This window comes from Psittacula echo (genome assembly GCF_963264785.1).
Source record: "Psittacula echo genome assembly, chromosome: 3".
Lineage (NCBI taxonomy): Eukaryota > Metazoa > Chordata > Aves > Psittaciformes > Psittacidae > Psittacula > Psittacula echo.
In genome coordinates this window covers 36,341,733-36,364,588 of record NC_137736.1, presented here as the reverse complement: position 1 = coordinate 36,364,588, position 22,856 = coordinate 36,341,733, and the positions used below count along the sequence as shown (strand labels likewise).

Sequence of the window (22,856 nt, the reverse complement as noted above, 5' to 3'; positions counted from 1 at the left end):
TTAAATAATCTTCTTTGAAGATACTCCAGGTTTAAAAGAAAGTATTGTTTAAGAGAAGCCATTTTTTACATCTCTTAGGCCATATAGGTTTATTTGTGCTTAAAGCACGAAAGACCCAGAATTATTAGCAGTTTGGGATTAAGTAATGCACGAAAGTTGATTCACAATGTAACTGCAGTTGATCTGCTACAGAATAGTGAACTGCAGCATAATGAAATTCCTGTTCTCACAGAAGGGATTTTATCAGGGAGCAGCGTGGTAATACTAACCACCAAAACCTGACTTGTTTGTTGCTAGGATTTTGCTTGTGGCTTAAAAACAAAGGAACATCAGATACATGGAAGTTTGGTGTTTTTTAAGGTAAAAGCAGTTATTAGAAAAGGGGTTCAAAAATCGCACCTTACAGTAAAGCAAAAATGGAAGTAGGCAAAAATAAATGCTGGGAGATTGTAATTTTGCATTGTGTAAGCAAGTGTCATCTTAATAAAAGCTACTCAAGTGAAGGCATTAGGTGAATGGAGATGCTTTGTATCATAAGATGCAGGACACATGCCAAACAGAAAACTCCATTTGATTCTTTTTTTGTTACATGTGAATAGGTTGTCTGGTCTGTGGAAAAATACTTAGTAAATGTTTTGTTTTGCCAGAGACTAGAGTGAGCACTTAAGTAGGGCAGGATCATTGCAGAAGCTGAAAAGTTTCTTTATATCCATCTTCCTGGGTGAGAATGCTGAGGAAATATTTAACAGAGACCTGTTCTATTCATGCAGTGAAATGAGGTTGTTCAGAAGGCTGAGAAGGGGTCAGACAGAAGGTGCTGGTGTAGCAATTGATACTTCTGCAAGGAGCTTCCCTTGAAGAGCTAGACAATGTTCATTGAAAAGCTACAAGGAATTTAGAAATGCAGTAGCTGAGCAATTGACTAAAATATGCAAATCTCATTAACAAATAGGGTAGCAAATATGCTCATCTTGTTAAACTGCTGTTGGAGTGTATGGATGAAAGAGAAGTGAGGAGGTGATTCTGGAAAATGTAAGTGTGATTTCGTTAGTCTGTCCTACCAATAAAACTGATTGCAACAGTAAATTTTAAGGTGGTTATAAAACAACTGAATTACTATGTTGGGTAAACAGTCTACATAATAAACTAAATTCCTTTAAGCCTCTGAGCAAAATAACAGATATGAGAGTGTACTATTAAATTAATTATCCTTCCTTAGATTCCTAGAGAAAAATCCCCTGTTAAGTTAATAAAAAAAAATAAAATTCTTAAGCATAAATGAAAACTGATTGAAAGAAGAAAATATGCTGGGAATAACTGCTCTGGGTTTGTTGTTAGAAAAGCCGATTGTGAATACATGGGGGAAAAAAAAGAAGTGTGCTCCTTTGTCTAGTTGTGTATCAGGTCTCCCTAAAAAGACTGTTTTCGGAAGCTCTTTTCTGTACTCTTAGAGCTGTAAGTATCTTTTCCCTGTGAGCAATCCTTTCAGAAGGAAAGGAGAATGAAACATCATCACAAGACTTGAGATTTAACACTCGAGCTGTTTATTTCTGCTGAAGTGAAACCAGCAGATTTCTAGGTCTGTGTTTCAACTGGTGCATCTCATTAACATCCTGGAGGAGTGATGCTAAAAATTAAGTATCCTTCTCAGTTAAAAGGGTCCACTACTTGTCCTTTCCAAAGCCGACAGAAGGTCAAGTCCTTCCGTTAAGCAGTGTAGATAAGTTCCTGAACTGACTTGTTTTGTTTCTCATGAAAGATATAAGGAATAGCTCTATTAATATTTTTTTATCATTATTTATTAAAGCCTGTTCTCAGCCTTGAAAGAACAGGCAAAGCTTCAAACTACACTTTTGTTTGATAATAACTAAGTCCGTACAAGAGGTTCTCAAACAATTCTAAAGAGCCAAGATGGATAACTGGGTAACTTCATATCAGCTCAAGGTTGCTGTTGTCATTTTTATGGTGGCATATGGAAAGACTAATTTGAAAACTCATAAGGCATTTCTGAACTTGAAAGCTTTACCAGTTTGACTTAACTGGGAAGGCAAATGAGACGTGTAGGCTTGATGGTAATGCATATTAAAAGGAGCTGCCATGCCTTTTTATAGTTCTTTTTGCTTGGTGTGGAAAAATAAAGGCAAGTAGAGAGCAATTCATTGAGAAAATAAAGTGGTAGGATCGGAGGAGAGATTAGCTGCCTTTCAAGGAACTTTGTAAAAAAAGAGGAGAGTATAGGACAGCAAATAAAAAATGGTGTGGGTTAAACAGTCTGGAAAAAGGTCTGATAAATGGCCAGCATGTGCACAGACATAGGAAATAAGCTTCGGGAGGAGTGGGAAAAGCAATGTAGAGGCTACAGTGTACAGTCATCTCGTTGCTGGGTGAGCTCTATGTCGAAGCCTGGAGGAGAGGCAAGCTTGGGCTGATCTTCCTGAAGGTGCTGCTCCCTGGCAATTAAGCCTGCTTTGGGAAGTCAATTAGTGAATCACTGGTTTGGGAACTGTGCAGTCCAAAGGCGAAGAGCCTAAATGTATTTGAGGGGAAGTACTTTGTGGAGAAAGGAGTTGGATTAAGTTTGTGTTTTGTTCTTAAAAACAAAAACAACAAAAGCAATTCTTGTTTTATTGGGAGGTTTCTTTGTCTGTAAGCAAAGGACTTCTTTGGCTTGAAGGCAAAATTGTTCAGTTGCTCTAAAGGCACATTATTTCTGGCAAGTCAACTTCACCATAGCAAAAGTTTTAAGAAAAAAATCTGAAATATTGTGATTTCACAAGCTAAGCCCTGCTTAGAGTAAGACATTCTATTTTCTTTTGAAAGACAAATACAAAAAATCTGCAGATGGGAAGCAGAATTATCTGGAAGTAAAAAAAAAAAATAGGAAAGATTTATAGTTTAGGAGGAAGACAAGCGTATGAGAAAGTTTGGTGCCAATTGTTATAATACTTTTCTTAGGTAAGTCATTAGTGGGATTCTGTTTGTCTTACAGCCTAAGAACAAGCAAATGAAATAGAAAGGAAATATGTAAAAGTCATTAGCAAAAGGAGAAAGGGAACATTACTTCTTACATAGCATATAATTAACCTATGAAATTCACTGCCAACCTATACTATTGAGGTCAAAGCCAGAACAGAATTCAAAAATTATTAGAAATACATTTGCATAATGAGAAAATCCACAATTCTATTGTAGGATTTTCTGTAGGTTTAAAAAGAAAGATCCCTGGGAATATTGCCAGCTAGTACGTGGTTGTGAAAGGCTGGGATAGAGAATTGCGTGATAAACAGGTTGTATAATTATCTGGCATTACTTGTGTTTAGGCATAATGTAAGCTTGACTTGACTTCTTTATATTCCCCTTTGAGAGCTCATCTCTCTCTCTCTCTCTCTACTGGCTGTAGAAGCAGCTTGGGGATGTAAGCCTCATAGAGCCCCACTGAAGCGTCGAGAGTAACCACCTCTTTCCCAGGGTGATAGGTGTTGACAGACATTTTTTCCGTGGTTTTGTAATAACTTGCAGTATGAAAGAAGTTAATAGTATCCACTAACTGTTAAAGCCTGGGAATTTGTGTTTTGAATTAGAACTGGGTCGAGTATGTACTGTGCATCCCAGTACTTCGACTGATTTCTTCTGCAGGCACATTTTTAAAACATTTTGTTCATTCTTCTTTGTAGATTATTTAATTCTGATAGATTTGAGATTTGAGTTAAGAGTTTCACATAAATCCACAGTTCCTTATATTCATGTTAATGTGATTTTTATTTGAGAAGAGAGGGTATTAAGTTTGTTCTTCAGAATAACTATAATCTCTTGAGCAGTAAAAAGCTTGTTAATTCTCATGCAGATAGTCCTCAATCTCTCAAACAGACTGACTTCACAACAACTACTTAACTGCAGATGATTGTAACTTTTGTTTGGGCCAGTAAAGTATGCCTAAAATCCAAACGTACAGATAACTGCAAATTGTTTAGGAAGTTTTCATTATTATCAAAAAGTCAGTCTTTCAATTAAAAACAAAAAAGGCAAATATTTTTTTAAAGTTCCAAAGCAAAGAGTTCTAAAAAACTCAGAAATGAAGTTTGGAAGAGGAAAACTATAGCCAAGAATGAAAAATTAAAAACACAAAACCCAGTGACGTGTTATGACTGCGCAGAGCTGTCAAAATAGTCAATAGAGGCAAGACAGTTCAGTAAATATTTTTGTTCTGTGCTTGGGAAAAAGGCAGATACAAAGTTTACATCATGGGATGTATGATAACACGCTTTTAGTTTTCACAATTATCAAGGAGAAAGTTATACAGTAGTTACACTTAAATTTGGCATTTTTAAGTCAGAGGCCTGAAAAACACATATCCATGAGCTCTGAAAGAGCAGGCCAGAGAATTGCTGTTTATTGTTCATACAGGTTATTTCTTTTTTATAGTTCTTGGAAAACAGAAAAAGTTCCGGAGGACTTGAAAAGCACTGTGGGACTGCTTTCTGAGAAATAGATTTAATCCTTTCAGTGACATTAGGCTTAAGCAAAATAATAGAATTATTGAGGTAACTAATTTAATAAACGTAAAGGATAGTAATTAAAGATAATGATTCCCGGTTCTCAGAACATAAGTTTTATCATGTTAACTTTAATATTCTTGATGTGGTTGAGAGTTTGTGTAATAGAGTTAAAATTAATACAGCTGTGTAACACAGTTGGCTTTAAACTTGCATGGTGTCTTTTTTCAGTCGACTGGGATGATGCAGTGTCAATGTACTACCTATGAAGTACATAGCAGCTACTTGATGAGTTTCGTGTAGTTGTAAATATTTCAGTAATATTGCCTTGGAATCAGATTTTAGTCTTTCTTACTTAGGTTTTGATAGCGCTGTAGGACTCCAACAAGGGAGTCTCTAAGGCTGGAGCAGCTGGAGTCCATCTTCCAGTGATGAAGGGACGTCCCAGCTGCAGAGTAAGCTACTGGGTTGTCCATGCAGTGAAAATAGTAAACTCGAGAGAAGTGTGGTAGACTGATGAAGGAATCATCTCAGGCTAAGCCATTGGTCTCCATTTGTCAAGAAATCCCTTGATAACATTAAATTACTTGTGTTAATATTTGCTAAAAGCACAGACTGGGGAGTGAGTGCTCTATAATGAAGAGGACAAATATTACTGCAGAGCAAAATGGGTCGCACCTCTGCTTCTCTTTTAACTGCGTGGTTTGGTACAGCCAGAGGAGAATTTACTCTCTAAGACTGAAGGCTCTAAACTGTTTTGAGAAGGTTGTTGGAATGTATCCTACAAAGCAGTAAAATGGAAAAATAAAGGTGTATTTTAATGAATCTGATAATTGATTGTTCAAAGAGCTCCCATAGTTACATGAAATCAAGGCACCTGTTTTATCTATAGTTGCTTATAAGCACAGATGGCAGTTCGAGTTTGGTCCTCAGGGTAAAGCAGTTGCATGACTTGTTGCTTTTTACCCATGGAGCAGACTACACTGCAGCTTTAGCTCAGAACAATGCTAGACATCAGTGTGCACCCCTGTCCTTTCCTTTCTGAGGTTGACAGCTGCTCCTGTCTTCTTTTCCCACTCTGCAGGTGTAAAGGATGTTCTGCTTGCACGGTCTGTGAAAAGCCAATTCCCTCTGGAAAGTCAATTTAAATGAATTAAGTCTGTTCTCTTCATTCCTCCATCATGGCATTGTAGATTACTGGGCATCTAGTTTCATTTGGGGACTTAGTTCATGCTGATTTTTCTTGAGTGTTTCATCTGTAGCCTCTTTCAGCCAGTATGAAATCCTCTCACAAAAAAAAATACCCTCATGAAACAGATATGTGAGATTTTCCTCATGGTTGCTGTGGTCCAAAAGGGTCTTTCCCTTTGCTTGCACTGGCTGTAGTTCTGTATTTCCAGAGGTGAGTGGCTGGCCATGCACATTCACACCATTTCAGGTGCCAGTACCAAATCTTTTTAGTACTTCTGTGGTGAGGGTTTTTTTTTCTTATTTCTGTTCTGTTTTGCACACTATTAATTACAGTGTTATTTTTTAATAGCTCTCTTGCATTGTTATTAATAGTAAGTCATTCTGATTCATAGTAAAAAAAAAAAAAAGTGAAACTGGTCTGTTAAAGACAACTTTAAATACTCTGCCCATCTGTTTCCTGTGCCACTTGAATTATGAGCGTTTTTCTCAGCTTTGCTTTTCTTTGGCCCCTTTCCCCTCTCGAAATTTCCACACAGGGTTTTAGTAGCTTTAATAGGAAACTGTGGCATACATTTGGTAGTATCAGCTTCAAGTGCTGGATTTGAGATATCTTTGTTCCTCAGATCTTTTCCTCTTTACTGTCTGCTTTCTTCTCCATCTGCTTTGCTTTTTGAGTGCTGTTTCTGCAAGCATGCAGGAGTTTCTCCTTCCTCTGTAGCTCCCCTCCTGTGAAGACCCCTCATACCCTGGCTGTACAGGGCTTTTGCTGACCTGATTGTCTTCTTGTGACTACAGTAGCTTAAGTCATGCTAATTCTGAGCAATGTCCCTTTTTCTTCAGGTTCAGTCTTTCTCACCTTTCGTGGCTCAGAAGGCGCCTGAGAACTGTTTATCAATGCAGACTGAACTTTGTCAGAGTTCTCTTTGATTTTTAGTACTTTACATTTGCTTTTCTCTATTTTATTTCTCAGTTTGGTAGTGCAAAGATTATAGTTTTTTCTAACACCAACTATTCAGATTATAGTTTCACTGTGTATAAATGGTCTGAATTTGTGCAACTGTGGTCAGTAAATTTCTTTTGCTGATGGTGATTTTATTTCATGGTGTTCATGGGGGGGAGCTGCGCGCCACCCCCATTGTTGATTTTTTTTTCTGTGTGTTTTTTTGTTTCGGTTTGGTTTTTTTTTTTTTTTGTTTGGGTTTTTTTTTTTGTAGGGACAATAGGGTCTTTGCAAGAAAAGCATCAAACTTTTAAGCATTGGCCAGTGAATTGTTTGTCAAGTTGGATGATGCCTAAGCAAAACTTCTGGATTGTTCTCTCAGTTTCTTTGAAGTTGCAGTCTCTTCTGGCATTAGACTTAACCTAGCACAAAGAATAAGCTGTGTTCGGGATTTTGACAGGCGTGCTCTGGAGACAGTTGTTAAATATGTCTCTGTCTGTACTGCTCTGATCTTTTGTCAGGGGAGAGCAATGTATGAATTAGAAAGCTGGTGTAAGCTCTGAACTGAATGACTGACTTTGTTGTGGTGAGCATCGGTTTCTCAGGATGCTCATCTTTGCTGCAGCTTGGGGTACATGAGGTGGCTTCTTGTTTTCTTTAAAGTGTCAGTCAGTCTCATCTGATCTCACACCCCAAGTCCATCTTACTCGTGGCTTGTGGTAGCTTGATTTGAAGCAGTGGTCTCACATGCCAGCATCCAGCTGTCCAGTGTTCCTCAGTGCCAGTATCACAGTTTCTATGTTGAGACAAGCTCTATTGCTGGGAGTTTCATCTAATGTAAGCCAGATGTGTTTTCTGCTGAAGACTTGTTACCAGAACAACTTTTCTGTAACCGGTGAGTTTTACAAAGATACATGGCTACCTTATGCATTAGAAATATCCCATTTTGTGTGATGTTGAGATGAAGTAACAGCAGCTGGTGAATCAAGTGAGGTTGGAAGAAGGATTTGAATAGCATTTAGCGGGAATTTTGGAGTAGCTGAGTCATTTTTAACAAAAATTGAAGGGATGGCTTTGTTAATACATACTTTCCTGGTGGCAGCAGCTGGATATTGAATATAGACTAAGCTCAGAATGCAGATTTTTCAGGTCGATATAGGAAAGTTAACACATATGGTGGGCTATCCGCATCTGGAAATCCCCATAGAAAGGCTGCAGATACAACAGGCAAGGTTCTCATTCAGGCATGCGTATGGATGTTGACACAGCAACTTGTTCAGAGTAGATCCTTTCCTCTGTTGCTCAAACAAATGGATTATGCAGCAGTGGCTCCTCCTGGCTTTGAAATGTTAAGTCAAGAGAGGGGTAGGTGGTTGTTCAATTTAGTGTCATTAGTGTAGTTGTAGTTGGTTTTGTGACTAAGCATTTTTTTTAGCTGAAGCATTGTCATTTTCTGACTGTGCTCTGCCACAGTGCTGTGCACAGCATTACCAGATTGTGTTATCTCAACTGCTGTGAATTGATATCTACCAGCCACTGCTGACCTAGAAAGGTTCTTTGCTGTTCCTACTTGAAAACTGTTTTTTTCTGTTAAATTTTGTCAAATGAGTCATACTTGCTTATATTTAAAATGGCTATATTTTTAACTCATAGTGGTGATGTTGCAGATTTGGCAAGAGAGTGGGAATTATTTTGAATAATATCAAATTATACACTAGGAATTCTTGATTAAAATATATGAGCTGTATTTGCATCTTGAATTACGGCTTCTCCTTATACATCAATATTTTGCAGAAGAAATGTCACTAATATGTATTTATTTTATTTGTCGAGAATTGACAGAGGCAGCTCTTTTTTCCTTTTAGGAATCTGGGTAAAAATGGCTTATCTAACAGTAGTATTCTATTGGATAAATGCCCACCTCCACGACCACCGCCTCCACCGTACCCTCCCTTGCCAAAGGACAAGCTGAATCCACCTACACCTAGTATTTATGTAAGTAAATCTCATGGTAGAAGTGCATTGCTGACTGCCTTTTGTAAGTGTTTGGATATCTGAAAAACAGCTTCAGAAATTTTTAAGGGTTTTTTAATACTCAAGATATTGGCAGAATAAGCAAAACAAGTCATTAGATACAACGCACAATGTTTCAAATACGTATGTAGGTTTTTTGCAAGTGACACTTCAGGTATAAATGAGCAAGTAATTATACTCTCCTAATGATTTCCTTCAAAATCTAGTAAAAAAAAAAAAAAAAGTTGGGGTGATATTAAGAACAAAACATCATTAGGGAAAGGCAGGTTTTAGCTACATAGTGTTTTCTTATGCAAGGATTAAAACTTCTGTTATAAAATCAACATTTCATGATATCTTTATGAAGAATTTGAGCTAATTTCCTTAGTAACAAATGTCCACTTTCTTGAAAACAGAAGAATAAATTACAGTATGTCTGTAGAGCCAGCAAGAAAACCTCAGGTTAGTTTGGTCAGCTCAAATTAAGGACCAGAAACAGTCGGCACTTTGGTTTGATACTACACAAGCAGTCTGCCTGAGATGAGAGCTAGATGAAATTGGAAGCAGTTGCACGCAGAGGCGTAAGAAAATCAACGCAACCTTTCTGTTTAACATGAGATACACTGTAAGAGTAGTCTTTTTAATTACACTGCTTCTTGTATACGTTATCTTTAGAATTAGCTTTTTTGACTTCTTAGAAGAAAGTATATTATCTTGCTCTTTAAAGAATTCTGTAGATTTAGGGAATGTCCAAGAATACTATAAGATAAAGAAAAAAACTGCAGGAAACCTAAGTTGCATAAGCCAAAGTAATGTGGAAATAATTCATGCCAAGAAATAAATTGTAGTAACAAATTAATTTCAGGAGTGAACCCAGCTTTTAACATGGCAGGGGTTGTATGATGTAGTTGTTCATTCCCTACAAATGCAGGAAAACGGAGAACATTCCTGTCTTCTTCCTGTTTTTCTTTTTTCTGTTTTCCTTATTTTACAAATAAGGAGTCTAAATTCATCTGACATCTAATATTCCATTGCAATTTTACAGTTGGAAAATAAACGAGATGCTTTCTTTCCACCTTTACATCAATTTTGTACAAATCCAAACAACCCTGTTACTGTAATACGTGGCCTTGCTGGAGCGCTTAAATTAGGTAAGTTTAGTTTTTATGGGTTTTTTACTTCAGAAAAAAAAAAAAAAAAAAAGATTCTTTTTCAAAGGAAGTCTCATGTCTTAAAGGTGGATGTTTTATTTTTGTAATAATGTATTACTTGTGCATTCCAAGTAATGAGGGTAATGTGTCATTTCTTAGTTTGCCTCTGTTTCTAATCTTGATCATCTCAAAAGCCCCCAAAATCTGGCAGATTTTGTTGAGCACAGATTGGAGCTGAGCTATAGATGTGGAAGTTTACAGATAGCCTTTTTTTTCCATTGAAAGCTATTGACTACATGTCTTTGTGCTTGGATTTAATGATCTATAATCTGACTGTGTACAATGTTTTGAACTCTGAGATAGAGGAATTATCCTTGCTGGTAGGAAATGTGTTATCTCATGGAAGTGCATTCATAAAACTCAGGTCTAAAAAATATTGTTTTGCAGATTTGTTTACTGCCAGGCATGTCAAATGTTTCTTGAAATATAGTCGATACAGTAGCTGCCAGGTTTTTTTCTAAGCTTCAGCTGTTGTGTGTAGAAAAGCTTTTTGAGTATTAACCATGAGTGTTAATTATTAACCTAAGGGTAGGCTGTGTTATGAAGGCTGGGATGGTTTAAACCTTTAGATAACTTTACGTAGTAATTTTCTTTCTTTAACTGTCATTTGTTATTTCCTATTTATTAGACCTAGGACTCTTCTCTACAAAGACATTGGTAGAAGCAAATAACGAACACATAGTAGAAGTAAGAACACAGCTACTGCAGCCAGCAGATGAAAACTGGGACCCCACTGGAACAAAGAAAATCTGGCGTTGTGAAAGCAGTAGATCACATACAACAATTGCTAAATATGCACAGTACCAGGCCTCCTCATTCCAGGAGTCTTTAAGGGTAAGGCCATTGATGTAAGTTCTAATTTACAAACTGTATACTAAGTCTGGAACCATTGAAAACAAATGGAATCTGTTAAGGAAAAAGAGACATTTCCATTAGCATGAAGAGCACAGGTAAATTTACAAAATCTGTTTTGACTAGAGGGTCAAATAGTATAGAGTGTTCCTCACAAATGCTTAATGTAAAACTTCATTTTTTCAGTGTAAAACTTCTAGCTGTTACATACTTTAAAAACTTGTTAGCTTAAGCTTTCGTATAATAATATCAATATCAGTATTAAGATAGTGAGAATTTAAGTTGCTTTTTGTTTGTTTGTTTGTTTTCAAAACAAAACAACTTGTATTGCTTCTAATTTCATTATTTCAAATCAGATAAATCGGATTTCTTTGTTCTTCGTAGTATCCTGAATTAACTTGGATGTGGCTCACTAGAAGCTTGCACTCACACTTGTCTTTGTTTCCAAACATAACTGTTTCTATTTAGTTTAAAAGTTGTTAGACTTATGTGACAGAGTGAAATACTTGAAATGTTACTTTATTACTTTTTAATATTTTTGCTGGAGTTAGTGAGCGCATCATTGGAATTAGCTGTGGGCATTTCTCAGGAGCTTATGTTACCTGGTTTTAGGCTAAGGTGGAACTAAGACAAAAAGATATTCTAGTTGTGAATTAGAAAATGGGGAAAACGCCAATGTGGGGAATTGTCTATTGCAGTTTTCACTTCCCTTACAAAGAAGAAGAAGTGGTTTCAGTAAGAAAGGAAAGAGAAATTCTAAATTTAAACTTCATGCATTGGAGAATAAGAGTAGGAATCAAGAAAACAATCAGTCGTTGAAGAGAAGGAAAGGTAGCTACTAGGTTTGGAGAGAGACTGATACAGGATGAGGAAAAGAAATGGGAATACCATTGGGAAGTTGGGGTGGCACTGAAGTAATCAAGAGCTTGGGACATAAATGGGCTTTTTGTTCCTCTGCAGTAGTAATAAATTTAAGTGGGATATCGACTAAAGTTTTCTGGTGCATCTTGAACAGTTGCACCAGTATAGTAGTATTGTACATTGTTCCAGAACATTACTTCTTTGGAACATTATATATATACAAGTTTGATAATATACTCGACTGATCACATTCCAGCTTGTCAGCAGGAAAGCCTCAGCTTTGGATTTGCACCAAGAAGTGAACTGCAGTATTTTCTGATTTCTTTTTTTCTCTGTTACAGATTAGTGTTAAAAATGCCATATCTAAAACAATTTTCAGAATTATTATTTTAATTTTTCCCTTGGAAATGAGAAAGAAAATGTACAATGTACATGTGTCGTTTGTCTAACACTGCTTTTGCCTGTCCTTAGATGACTTTTCACAGTGTTCAAATGAAAGCTTTGCTTCTTCTTTCTACAGACACAATCTTCTTGGCTTGCCCTAAGTGATCCTTTTTTTTTTTTTATTGCTCTGACAACTGTTACATTGCTTTTCTAACATGTCTTGCAATATTTGATAAATCTATCATCGCTAGGTTCCTTTTTGTTTCTCTTTGTCCTTCATTCAAAGGATGAAAGGACTTTCTCAGGTACATAGGGCACTTTGAGATTTAACAGCAATCCCATTCAGAACCCTAGATCTTTGGATAGCCTCCAGGCAGTTCATTCGTTCTTTTTGTCTCATTCTTTTTCCTTCTATATACTTGCCAAAAAAGAAGTCTTCAGAGTAGGGTTTTGAGTGCACTCGGCTCAAAAGATCAAGTGACATCATTCAATATTGGTTAGATTTATTTTTTCACTAGTCATGGTCCTAGCTACTGCAGTGCTAAAATAGCATATGGCTATGAAAAATTCAAAAGATCTTACATAATGGATTTTATAAAATTAATTTTATAAATATTAGTCATCCTAGTTTCTTGTTGGGATACCTGCTTGACTTTGCTGGAAGGTAAACGTTCTAGTCTGAAAAAGTTAACATTATTCCTTAAGATTGGATTCATGTTCACCTGCATAGTGATGCAAACCAATGCACTCATTTGCAACTGTAATGAAGGATAATAGAAATATTTACAGTGTAGATATTTTCTGTTGTCCTGGCCGTAGCTTCACTGAATTTGCACCCATTCAGAATTTCTTGCAATGGCTTTTGACTAATAACTTTTTCTTTCTCAACAGTAATAATGACATAAAATCTCAGATATAGATATTTTAAAGATTGTACCAGCAAATTGAAAGAAAAGTACTCATACCTGTGTATTTTATATATATATACATATCTTTGCTTTTCTGTATATTTGTATAGATTAAAAAACCCCAACATTTCCACAATTGCATTTTATAGGAGGAAAATGAGAAGAAGAGTCACCACAAGGACCACTCAGATAACGAATCCACATCTTCTGATAAGTAAGTGTGATATAACTGTGATAATTTTGTAGTTGGTTTTCTGTGGTTTTTTACATAATTCCCAGTTTCACATTCACCTACTACATTTTCTATATGCACAGCTCTGGGAGGAGGAGAAGAGGACCTTTTAAAACAATCAAGTTTGGGACCAACATTGACCTGTCAGACGACAAGAAGTAAGTTGATCGCAGTTTCTCCTGGTCACAGTGGTATTCTATAATATGATGTTCCTTCTGGAAAACCAGCGTGTTCTGCTCAAATATCAGTCAGTCTGCTGATAAACCCAGTTCCAGTTGCATACCGCATTTCCACAATGAAATTCTTACCTTTGGTCTTTAAACTGTTGCTATAAGTCCTTCTCCACTAAAATCTCTTTCCAAGCTTTTTTTTCCAGGATCTTTGAACTTAAACATCCATCAGAAGCTGTTCTTACTATTCTGCCTTCTAATACATTCCCTTTGTTTCATTCTGAGGCTTTAAATTATTTGCTTACAACCTTAATTGCATCTCACAATACCAAATGTTAAGTCTTCGCAAAGAAATTTTAAGATTAAAGGTTTTGGGGTGTTTTTTTTTATTTGCCTGGATTTTGTTATTTTGGTTCTGTTTCCTTTTGTTCCTACTGTCATCCTTTCTGTTTCCACTTTTTCCTAGCTCTTGCTTCTCTATCCAGGAGCAGGGTTCAAAATATGTAGTAAAAAGCAGACCAGTACTTACCTCTGGATAAACCATGATACCTCTCTCTCAAAAAAAAGGGAATAAATTGAGAATTCTTTGGGCTGTGTATCCTTCTGAGAGCAGATGAAGGTAGCTCAGAAAAACATCAGGAGGTACTAGAAATACTCTTGAGAGCATGATTTTAGTAACCAGTAATAAATTTTTATGTGGTTCAATCTCTAGTTAGTGTATATATTTCCATAAAAGATCCAGCATGTCTGGGCTGCCAGTCCCACCAGCTGGAGTACAAAAATTCAGATCTACTTCAATTATTAGAACAAGAAGAATCTGTCCACTCAACTGTCAAAATACTTCTAAATATTGCCGCAATTCTAAAATTGTGTAGCACAAACCTGGGTGACATTTCAGAGGTCTACACTGAAGTTCTGGGATTTTTGTGTTTGAAGATCTGTTTTTCTTAATGCAAGTGTTCATTTCTGTAGCACGTGCATGTTGTTACCTTCTTGGCCACAGCAATTGTGTGCACAGGGTAGGATGTGTTTAGACAGTCTTCTTGACATATGTTGTAGCATCATATCATTTGGCTCTTGAAAGCATGGTTAACAGTTTCTGACTGGCTGGCATGAGTGTGGGGAGAATACAGCTCTGTTTTCACTTGGAAAGGATGTACACAGAGGTGTAAATTGCAAGCAGATTTTCCTGGCAGTATAGCAGCAGAGTGGCTAACTTGGAGAGTGAGTCCAGCCACCCTGGCTTTCAGCTCATTTAAATTCGGTAACTGTCAAGTCAGGGGTACTGCATTGTCTCAGTTTCCCTCTTACTGGATGCTGAGTTATATGGCACTAGGTTGTCTGCTCCTTTATCTCCTATGCTGACAATTTTTTTGAAAATGTTTCTATTTCCCAAACTCTTTTAAGAGTTTTAGGGATTCACAGTTTATCAATTTGCTGTTTTGCTGCAGGTGGAAGTTGCAACTCCATGAACTGACAAAACTTCCTGCTTTTGTACGTGTGGTATCAGCAGGAAATCTTCTAAGCCATGTTGGTCATACCATCCTGGGCATGAATACAGTGCAGCTGTACATGAAGGTTCCAGGAAGCAGAACACCAGGTGAGTATAATATCTTAGCATGAAAAAAATGAGGTTCTCCTGCTGTGGTATTGATTTAACTGCACTGCAGATTTCCATATCTTACAGCATGCCTAAATGTGATGGAGTTGTACAAACTCAGTATTTTTTTAGTGTGTTGTTTAACTGAACTCTGCACATATTAAGTACTAAATTACCTTATAGTGGAAATTCCTGGATTTCTGCAATGCTAGGTAATTACCATACTAACGTCTTGCATGCAATACTGGATTCTTTAAAGGGAAAAAAGAAGATGGGTTTATATAATTGGACATTACTTGTATTTTATATGCGTTGAAAGTTTTCATAGGGTTCCAAAGTAGGTCTTGTGCAATCACAGAAATTGGTACACTTTTGCTTTTCAGATTCCTTACTGGCTGAGGATAGGACTCAACCCTCCATGCTGAATAGTGCTGTGTTAGGACACTGGACTGAGACTTAAGGGATCTGGACTAAATTTCAGCATTTGTTTTTCCTGAAGTACAACTTCAGAAAATTCCACTAGGGATTGTGGCTTAGTTTTCCAGCTGTCAAATGAAGATAAAACACTGGCATTTCTACATTGATTTTGAAAGCTCTTTCAGAAAGATTTACTTACAACTTGTCTGTTCAGTGCCTGGAGTCACAAAGTTTTGCTCCTGACTGGGACTGTCAAGAGCTATCATAAAAGACAAAATCTAAGCTTTAGTGTCTTGAAGCATTTGTTTCTACAAAAAGGGAACTGCTGAAATATTGGTCAGATTCACAAGATCAGTAGCTCCAAATACTCATTTCCCACAAACTAACAAAAGCAGAATTTTCTTGTCACTGGTAGCTTAATTGCGTTTCTTAACACTGTGAAGTACCTAAATAGTGTGCATGTCATAAAAAAATCTGTACAAATACTTGAACTGTGACGTAGGGGGTTTCATGGTAGTAGCTGTGCATTTTCTTAGTGTTACTTTGACAGATCAGCCTTACATACAGTGTGTTTATTTTTCTCTACATTTCAGGTCATCAGGAAAATAACAACTTTTGTTCAGTAAACATAAATATTGGTCCAGGTGACTGTGAATGGTTTGTTGTCCCTGAAAGCTATTGGGGTGTCATGAATGACTTCTGTGAAAAGTAAGCTGGGTGTGCTGTTTGTTTCTATCAAGTTCTCTGTGCTTTTCTCAGACCTAATGGGGGGAGATTACTGAGGGTGGTTTAAGTGGACATTATTTTATGGTGTTTCCATGTAGTCAGAAAAGTAAGTCAAAATGCAAAATCTAGAGTTGGGAGTTCGTTTTGGTTTTCTGGGGAGTGATGGAGTATTTTCCTGGTGATGCATGCTGTTAATCTTTATTATGATTCATGTACATGTTGTACATTGGTATTTTGGCATAGTTTCTTGCTGCATCTAGAGGGCGGGTTCAGTTTACTCAAACCCCAGGAGGTGTCATGGCATGCTTTGCCATATTTGTAGCTTGCTTGAGGAAGTTGAGGTGCTCTGGCGGTCAGGGAGACACTCTAATATTGGGGTTTCTATGTGCCTGCACATGCACTCTCCAAAAAAGCAAAAAAGAGGAGGAGGAGGAGGAATTGTGTCCCCTGATCATGCTAGTACTCAGACCATAGCCTCTGAAGCTGATCTTACTGGAGAATTTTTTGTTTCTCATCTTGCCCAGTTAAAACTGGACTAAGCTCTTGACATTTCTTCGGAGCTTTTCCAGAGCTCTGCAAATTCATCTGGGTGTCTCTGAACTCTCTATCTTCTGCCTGTCTACTGTCAACTGTTCTTATTTCATCTACTTACACAAAGATTAGCCATCTCAAAATTATAATTCCACTGATACAATTGCAGTGTCTCCGATGACAACATGCCTTTTTTACCCTCATGATACTGTCCTTTGATGGTGACAGAGAATCTAATATCTCGGTAACCTCATAAAATGTCTAGAGTGCCTGATAGAGGCACTGAATTGTCTTTCTTGAAAACTGTGAATTGTGAATGATATCTCATGGTACGGTATAAAAGCAGTATAAAATTGGGAAGAGGATGGGAGAGAAGCATGTATTTTACATAACCATAGTGGAAGAGTTAGTCCTTAGGAAAACCATATGGAGATGTTTTTTCAGTACTTCTCAGGAGGGTCAACATTTCTTGGCTGAATGTAGCACGCACCTTTGAATCACGGTTGAGATGGTGCTAAGGGGTTGCTTGTTGTGTGGATAAGCTTCACATGCATACAGACAGTAGGAGTTCATGGTTGGCATTGTTCAAAATGGAAAGCATTCTTAAGAGCCGATATGGTCTGTATATGATATCAGTCACTGGTCAAAAATGCAGTATTTGGCACCAGTGTCACTAGATCTGACCAATGATTTCTCTGCCTCAGCATCAATAGAATACTTGGAAATAGAAAGTAGAACATAACTGGAAGCCATAAACTGACTTCACATGGGAACTAGATGGTTTAGTGTTTTAATGTATTGCAGGATATGAAATGTGGGATTAGGGTCAGGAACTTTATAGATGGAACTTTCCTTTTGACTGGTCCTCCTGGGTCCCTGATTAGATGCTGCAAGTGTTTATCGTGGTGATCAGTTTTTAGAGGTAATTTCATTGAAGTATCACTGTTTGCTGATAAATGCTGAAATCTTCATTTTTCTTGTTTCAGGAATAATATGAATTTTCTAATGGGATCTTGGTGGCCAAACTTGGAAGACTTGTATGAAGCCAATGTCCCAGTTTATAGATTTATTCAAAGACCGGGGGATTTGGTGTGGATAAATGCTGGCACTGTTCATTGGGTTCAGGCTATCGGCTGGTGCAACAACATTGCATGGAATGTTGGCCCTCTTACAGGTATGGCTGAATAGTGCCTGTGCTGAACTACATAATTAGGTGATAGGATACTACTTACGCCGTGGAACCTACAATTTCTTACTAATTTACCATGTTTTACTAGATTCTAAAAAAAAAAAAAAAAAAAAAAAAAAACAAAAAAAAACCCCACCCATACTGTATTTTAAAACATGATGTGTTGAAGGTTTAAATAATAATGCTGGTAAGAGGAAGCAGCAAGAATGCAGTCTTTGCGCTTGTTCATTTAATGTGCTTGTAAAAATTAACAGCTGTATATCAAACACAAGCAGAATAAAATGTTTCGTAGCCCATTTCTTAGCTTTTTTTTCTTAAAATCTGTTCTGCCCAGCGGACTGCACTACAGCTTGCGTATGAATTTAAGGACTTGTGCAGTCTTGACTTCTGGGGACAGTGGATACCTAATTGCTCTTTAGTGAAATCATTAGGAAATTAGAACAGTTGTAAAATTTTGTTAATAAAGGAATATTAGGTTTTTCAGACTTAACTGCTCTAGAAGTCTTTAGTTTTGAACCATGATCTTGGAAAGTTTTTAGATGCGAGACTGAAGGGAAATTTTTCAGCTAAAATGATTGTGAATCATTTGAAGAGAATGTACTTCCAAAAACCCCTGTTTTCTTAAAGAGTTTTAAGGTGTGTCCTCATTTCATTATGGTGCAATAAATAGTATATCCAGGATTGGAAGACTGACTGATACAGAACTCACATGTTCAGCCGCAGTAAATTTTGCCAAACATTTCTTCTAAAAGGGTGGGGTGAGTAGGCTGCATAATGAAAAAGTCTGACCCATTGCAACAAACCTCTCAAGATGTAGTCTTCATTTTCAAGACAAATTATATACTACAGCATTGTAAAATTACGATAGAGTGAATAGAGATGCAGACATTTCAAGTTCAGGCTATTTGTTTTTCATCTGCTATATTTGAAAATGTATTAAGTAACCCTTTTTGAAATATTGCTCTATGTTCATCGTAGAAATTGAACACTTGTCAGTAACTTCTTTTCACTGATAGTTGTTGCTGCTGTGGTATTGTGTGTTCTTTAGCATCATAAATGCACTTTGTGAAAGAAATTCTGTAGAATTCAAGTGTAGTTGGAATGAATGGGTCATTGCGAATGAAGTTTAATTGAGCCTTAAAACATATAAATTTGAATTATAATCAAGTTATTTCGGCTGCAGTTGATACTTGTTTTTTAATTTCACTAATTGCTTCTGAAATTTTGTTTTTGTACAGCTTGTCAATATAAATTGGCAGTGGAACGGTACGAGTGGAATAAACTGCAGAGTGTTAAGTCCATAGTACCCATGGTTCATCTTTCATGGAATATGGCTCGAAATATCAAGGTCTCAGATCCAAAGCTTTTTGAAATGATAAAGTAAGTTTTATTTATTTGAACTTTACTGTACCCTTTTCCTCTTCAAGCATAAAACAATAATTGATTTGTAAGTAATCCTTTATAAGGATTATAATTATAAAGATTAATAAGACTTCTGTTCCTGAGAATCAAGCCAAATTTGGTTTATATTCTGTTTTTCAAAGAATCAAGATATTACTAATTTTACTGTGTTCTAATTAATGTTATTGTTGCACAGTTTCAGAGTGATATAATTAACTTTTTTGTTAAATATGTCATAGCCTTCTTGCAGCAGTTGCAGCAGTTGACAGACACGGTTGAATTAGATGACAAAAGCTGTTCAGAATACTTACTGTAAGAAAAAAAATAGGTCATCAACCCAAATATTACAGTGTTTAGTCATTTTTACAGCAAAGTTAAACTTTGTCGTGGTTTAAGCCCAGGCCGTAAATTAGAACCAGGCAGTCTATTTCCCCCCCCCCCCCCTTTCTTCTCCCTCCTGGAGGGACGGGGAGGAGAATCGAAAGAATGCAACTCCCACGGGTCGAGATAAGAACAGTTTAATAACTAAGGTATAACACAAATCACTACTGCTACCACCAATAATAATAATGATAAAGGAAATAACAAGGGAAGAGAATACAACCGCTCACCGACCGGTGCCTTGCCCCCACCCCGCAGCGATCTAGCCCTTCTGGGAACTCTCAGTTCTACATCCTGGGCATGACGTGCTGTGGTATGGAATACCTCTTTGGTTAGTTTGGATCAGGTGTCCAGTCCCTGCTTCCTCCCAGCTTCCCCTCCTCCCTGGCAGAGCATGAGACTCACAAAGTCCTTGGTTAGACTAAACATTCTGACCAGCAACTGAAAACATCGGTTTTATCAGTACTGTCCCAGGCCAAAAGTCAAAAACACAGCACTGCACCAGCTACTAAGAAGGAGAAAAAGTGACTGCTACTGCTGAACCCAGGACAAACTTAATTTTACATTTCTAGAACCTCTGGTTAGTGTTCACATTCTGTCATTTGGAGATTTAGTATAAATGCTTTAAATAAAGTCAAGTAGGAATTTGAAAGCCTCCTACCCTTTGCTTTTTCTTTTGAACAATGAATTAATTGATGTGCAAAATGATAATTGAGTTTAGTGACATTTTTTAGATGCATACTCCAAAATGCAGGAATATTGCAGGCTTGGAGCATCTTTAGTAATTTTCTTCAAATAGTGCAACTTCAAGCAAATATTGCATATTTCATATTGCTGCACCATTATACCTAGACTGAGGGATGAATGAACCGTTCACCATATATCATAGGTTTGTCCTAAAGAAAGTGGGGAATTAATTCCAAAGCAAATTACTCATCATGAGAATACTCTGGTAGCAGCACTCCTGTTTCCTTGAGCCTTAACAAAGGAGCTTCCAGCTTGAGCACGTCTTCAATCTTATCAATATATTGGATCCACAAGAATTGAATCCTCTTTTAATTTGGCTGGAAGTGGACCTTTGAAAAAAGTGTGGGTTAACATGCAAAAAAGAGCAATGAAAAATAATTTCTTTTTTTCCCCAGTAGGATTTATTGATGACATCTGAGTGAGATACCGTTTACAGCACAATTTTATTTTAGGCTTGAACATCTGTATTGTAGAATAGTAGAATTGGTAAAATGATAACGTAAGAACCAAGAATGTTGGAAGTTTAAGGCAAGTTTGTAGTCACTGCAAAGCTGGACTTTGGAATAACATTTTATGTGAATAGTTCCTTAAAATCTAATAACTAATATCTAGGGTAGAGAAAATCTTTGCTGAAGGCTTGACTGCCCTGCCCCTTCAAATAAGCTATTAGTGTTCAGGTTCATAGTGTCATAGAAGGGAGAGTAGAAACTGAAGGGATATAGTGAGAAACAGGGAGAAAAGAAAAGCAGGGTGTGGGAGGGAGGAAGCCAAAATGTGCATTAAAAAAAAAAAACAAAACCAACAAAAAAACCCACAACACAAACATATTTCACAATTATCTTTATATATCTTCCCAAGCCCGGCAGGCATCTGTTCTAAAGCTCGGAGCAGTTCTAGAATGTTTTTGGCAGAGTATGATTTTGATATTTCAGCCACCTGTATTTTGCATTTGCACAAGTTTGGGGGCTTTTGCTGTGGTTCAGGTTTAAAAAGAGAAAACATGACTGAGCATAGCATCCTTTTCCAAGAGAGTTGCTTACAATATTGTGAAGAAACACAGAAGACAACATGGTAGTTTCCTGTCATCTTGCTGGCTGACAGCAGCTCAGTTGTTTCTAATAAGACACCTAAATTTAAGGTGTAGATTGCAAATAAACAGAGATGCTAAGGAGCAGATACAAAATTAGGTCTTGCATACTTTTGTGGTTTCCAGTCTACTGATACCATTTCCAGTTTACTTGGATTAAGTCTTCCATCCAAGTTAGTTGTCAGCCAAATCCCAAGTACTATGCTATGTGTGCAAAAGGAAGATCCAATGATGAGCTCTGGTTTAACACATCTAGTAGCAGTGACATCAGAAAACTTCTTCATTGTGGCCGCCTCTAAATCATGATACAGCTGTTCCTAGAAATAGGCGTCACCAGAATACACAGTCTAGTTAGTGTCTGACCGTGGCTTTGTAAGCATACTGGAAATGTATAAATCTTCATGCATAACTTTCCTGTGGACTGCCTGTCTGCAGAAAAATAGCAGCAGCTGGCAAGTAGCTGCTGTCCAACTTTCCTGGATTTTACTGTGTACAAAATAGAGACATTTGTGTGTTTATATATATGTGTGCATGTACGCGAGTGTATAAAAACACTTAAGAAATAGTGATTTCTGATACAGCTGGTTGAATTCATCTTGAATAGCTGACTTCTCATTTGTCACCAGGAAAAAAAATGTATCGTTGACACAGTTGTCATCTTCTTGCCAATTACAGAGTCTGTGTCTAAAATTGCACATTGAAGATACCTGAAGTGTTTAGGCAGTTTGACTTCTGTCTCTGAGGCTTTTTAGGTATCAGAATAGTATAAAAGAATATAGCTCTTAGAAAATGATAAAAAGTAGTTTGTGATTCCAATTTGAAAGATAAATATAAATATGTCTAACTTGGTTATGTGAAAGGAACCACTACAGAAAAAATAAAGTTGAATTCAAGGATACATATAAATATTAGGAAGCAGGTAAATGATTAAAAGAAATAGAATAGCACTAGGGAAAAAAAATAATAGGAGACTTTGCTTTTGGAAGAATCTGAAATCTCCTTACATTTTAGTTAATGTGCAATTCAGCGCTCTCTTGCTAGATAAAAGAGCAAAAACTGAAGCTTTCCTCGTGAGATTTTTTTAAAGGTATTAACAGTAGAATCATGAGCAGGACCACAGGCAGACAAAATGATGTAAAACTTGACTGAGGGACCCTCAAGAAAAGAAAAAAATAACTGCAGGCCTCTCAGATGGAAGCTAGAAGGACTTTTAAAAATGCATCTGAGGAAGAGAAAAATTTTAGAGGTAGTGGGAACATTGTAATAAAGGCTTAAAAAATTAATTCCAGAGTAACTGAAATACTAAGTTCTTTTACAAAAATAGTTCTAGAAACGTAAAAGAACATGACATGGGAGAAAGGATTTTTACAAAATCATGAAGCCAGATAAAATACATTTTGTATTCAGTAGGGAAGATACGTTACTGAAAGGTATAAAGAGGTCAGTTTTGCATTGCCGTTGGGATGGTCTCACAGTTCTAAAAGTTTTACTGGATCTGAATATTCAAACAGGTTTCTTACTG

The 22,856-nt window shown here is 36.9% G+C and overlaps 1 protein-coding gene across 7 annotated transcripts in view; it reads left to right on the top strand.

Moving 5' to 3' along the window:
* Window positions 1-22,856, top strand: part of KDM6A (lysine demethylase 6A) — a 160,582-nt gene that overhangs the window by 130,233 nt on the left and 7,493 nt on the right. For all 7 annotated transcript variants that reach the window (XM_080613945.1, XM_080613941.1, XM_080613947.1 and 4 more), the window contains 9 exons: window positions 8,490-8,619; window positions 9,683-9,788; window positions 10,477-10,682; window positions 13,003-13,067; window positions 13,169-13,243; window positions 14,707-14,855; window positions 15,866-15,980; window positions 17,516-17,703; window positions 18,957-19,098. In XM_080613945.1, the coding sequence (XP_080470071.1) occupies window positions 8,490-8,619; window positions 9,683-9,788; window positions 10,477-10,682; window positions 13,003-13,067; window positions 13,169-13,243; window positions 14,707-14,855; window positions 15,866-15,980; window positions 17,516-17,703; window positions 18,957-19,098 (1,176 nt within the window). The remainder of the gene's footprint in view (window positions 1-8,489; window positions 8,620-9,682; window positions 9,789-10,476; window positions 10,683-13,002; window positions 13,068-13,168; window positions 13,244-14,706; window positions 14,856-15,865; window positions 15,981-17,515; window positions 17,704-18,956; window positions 19,099-22,856) is intronic.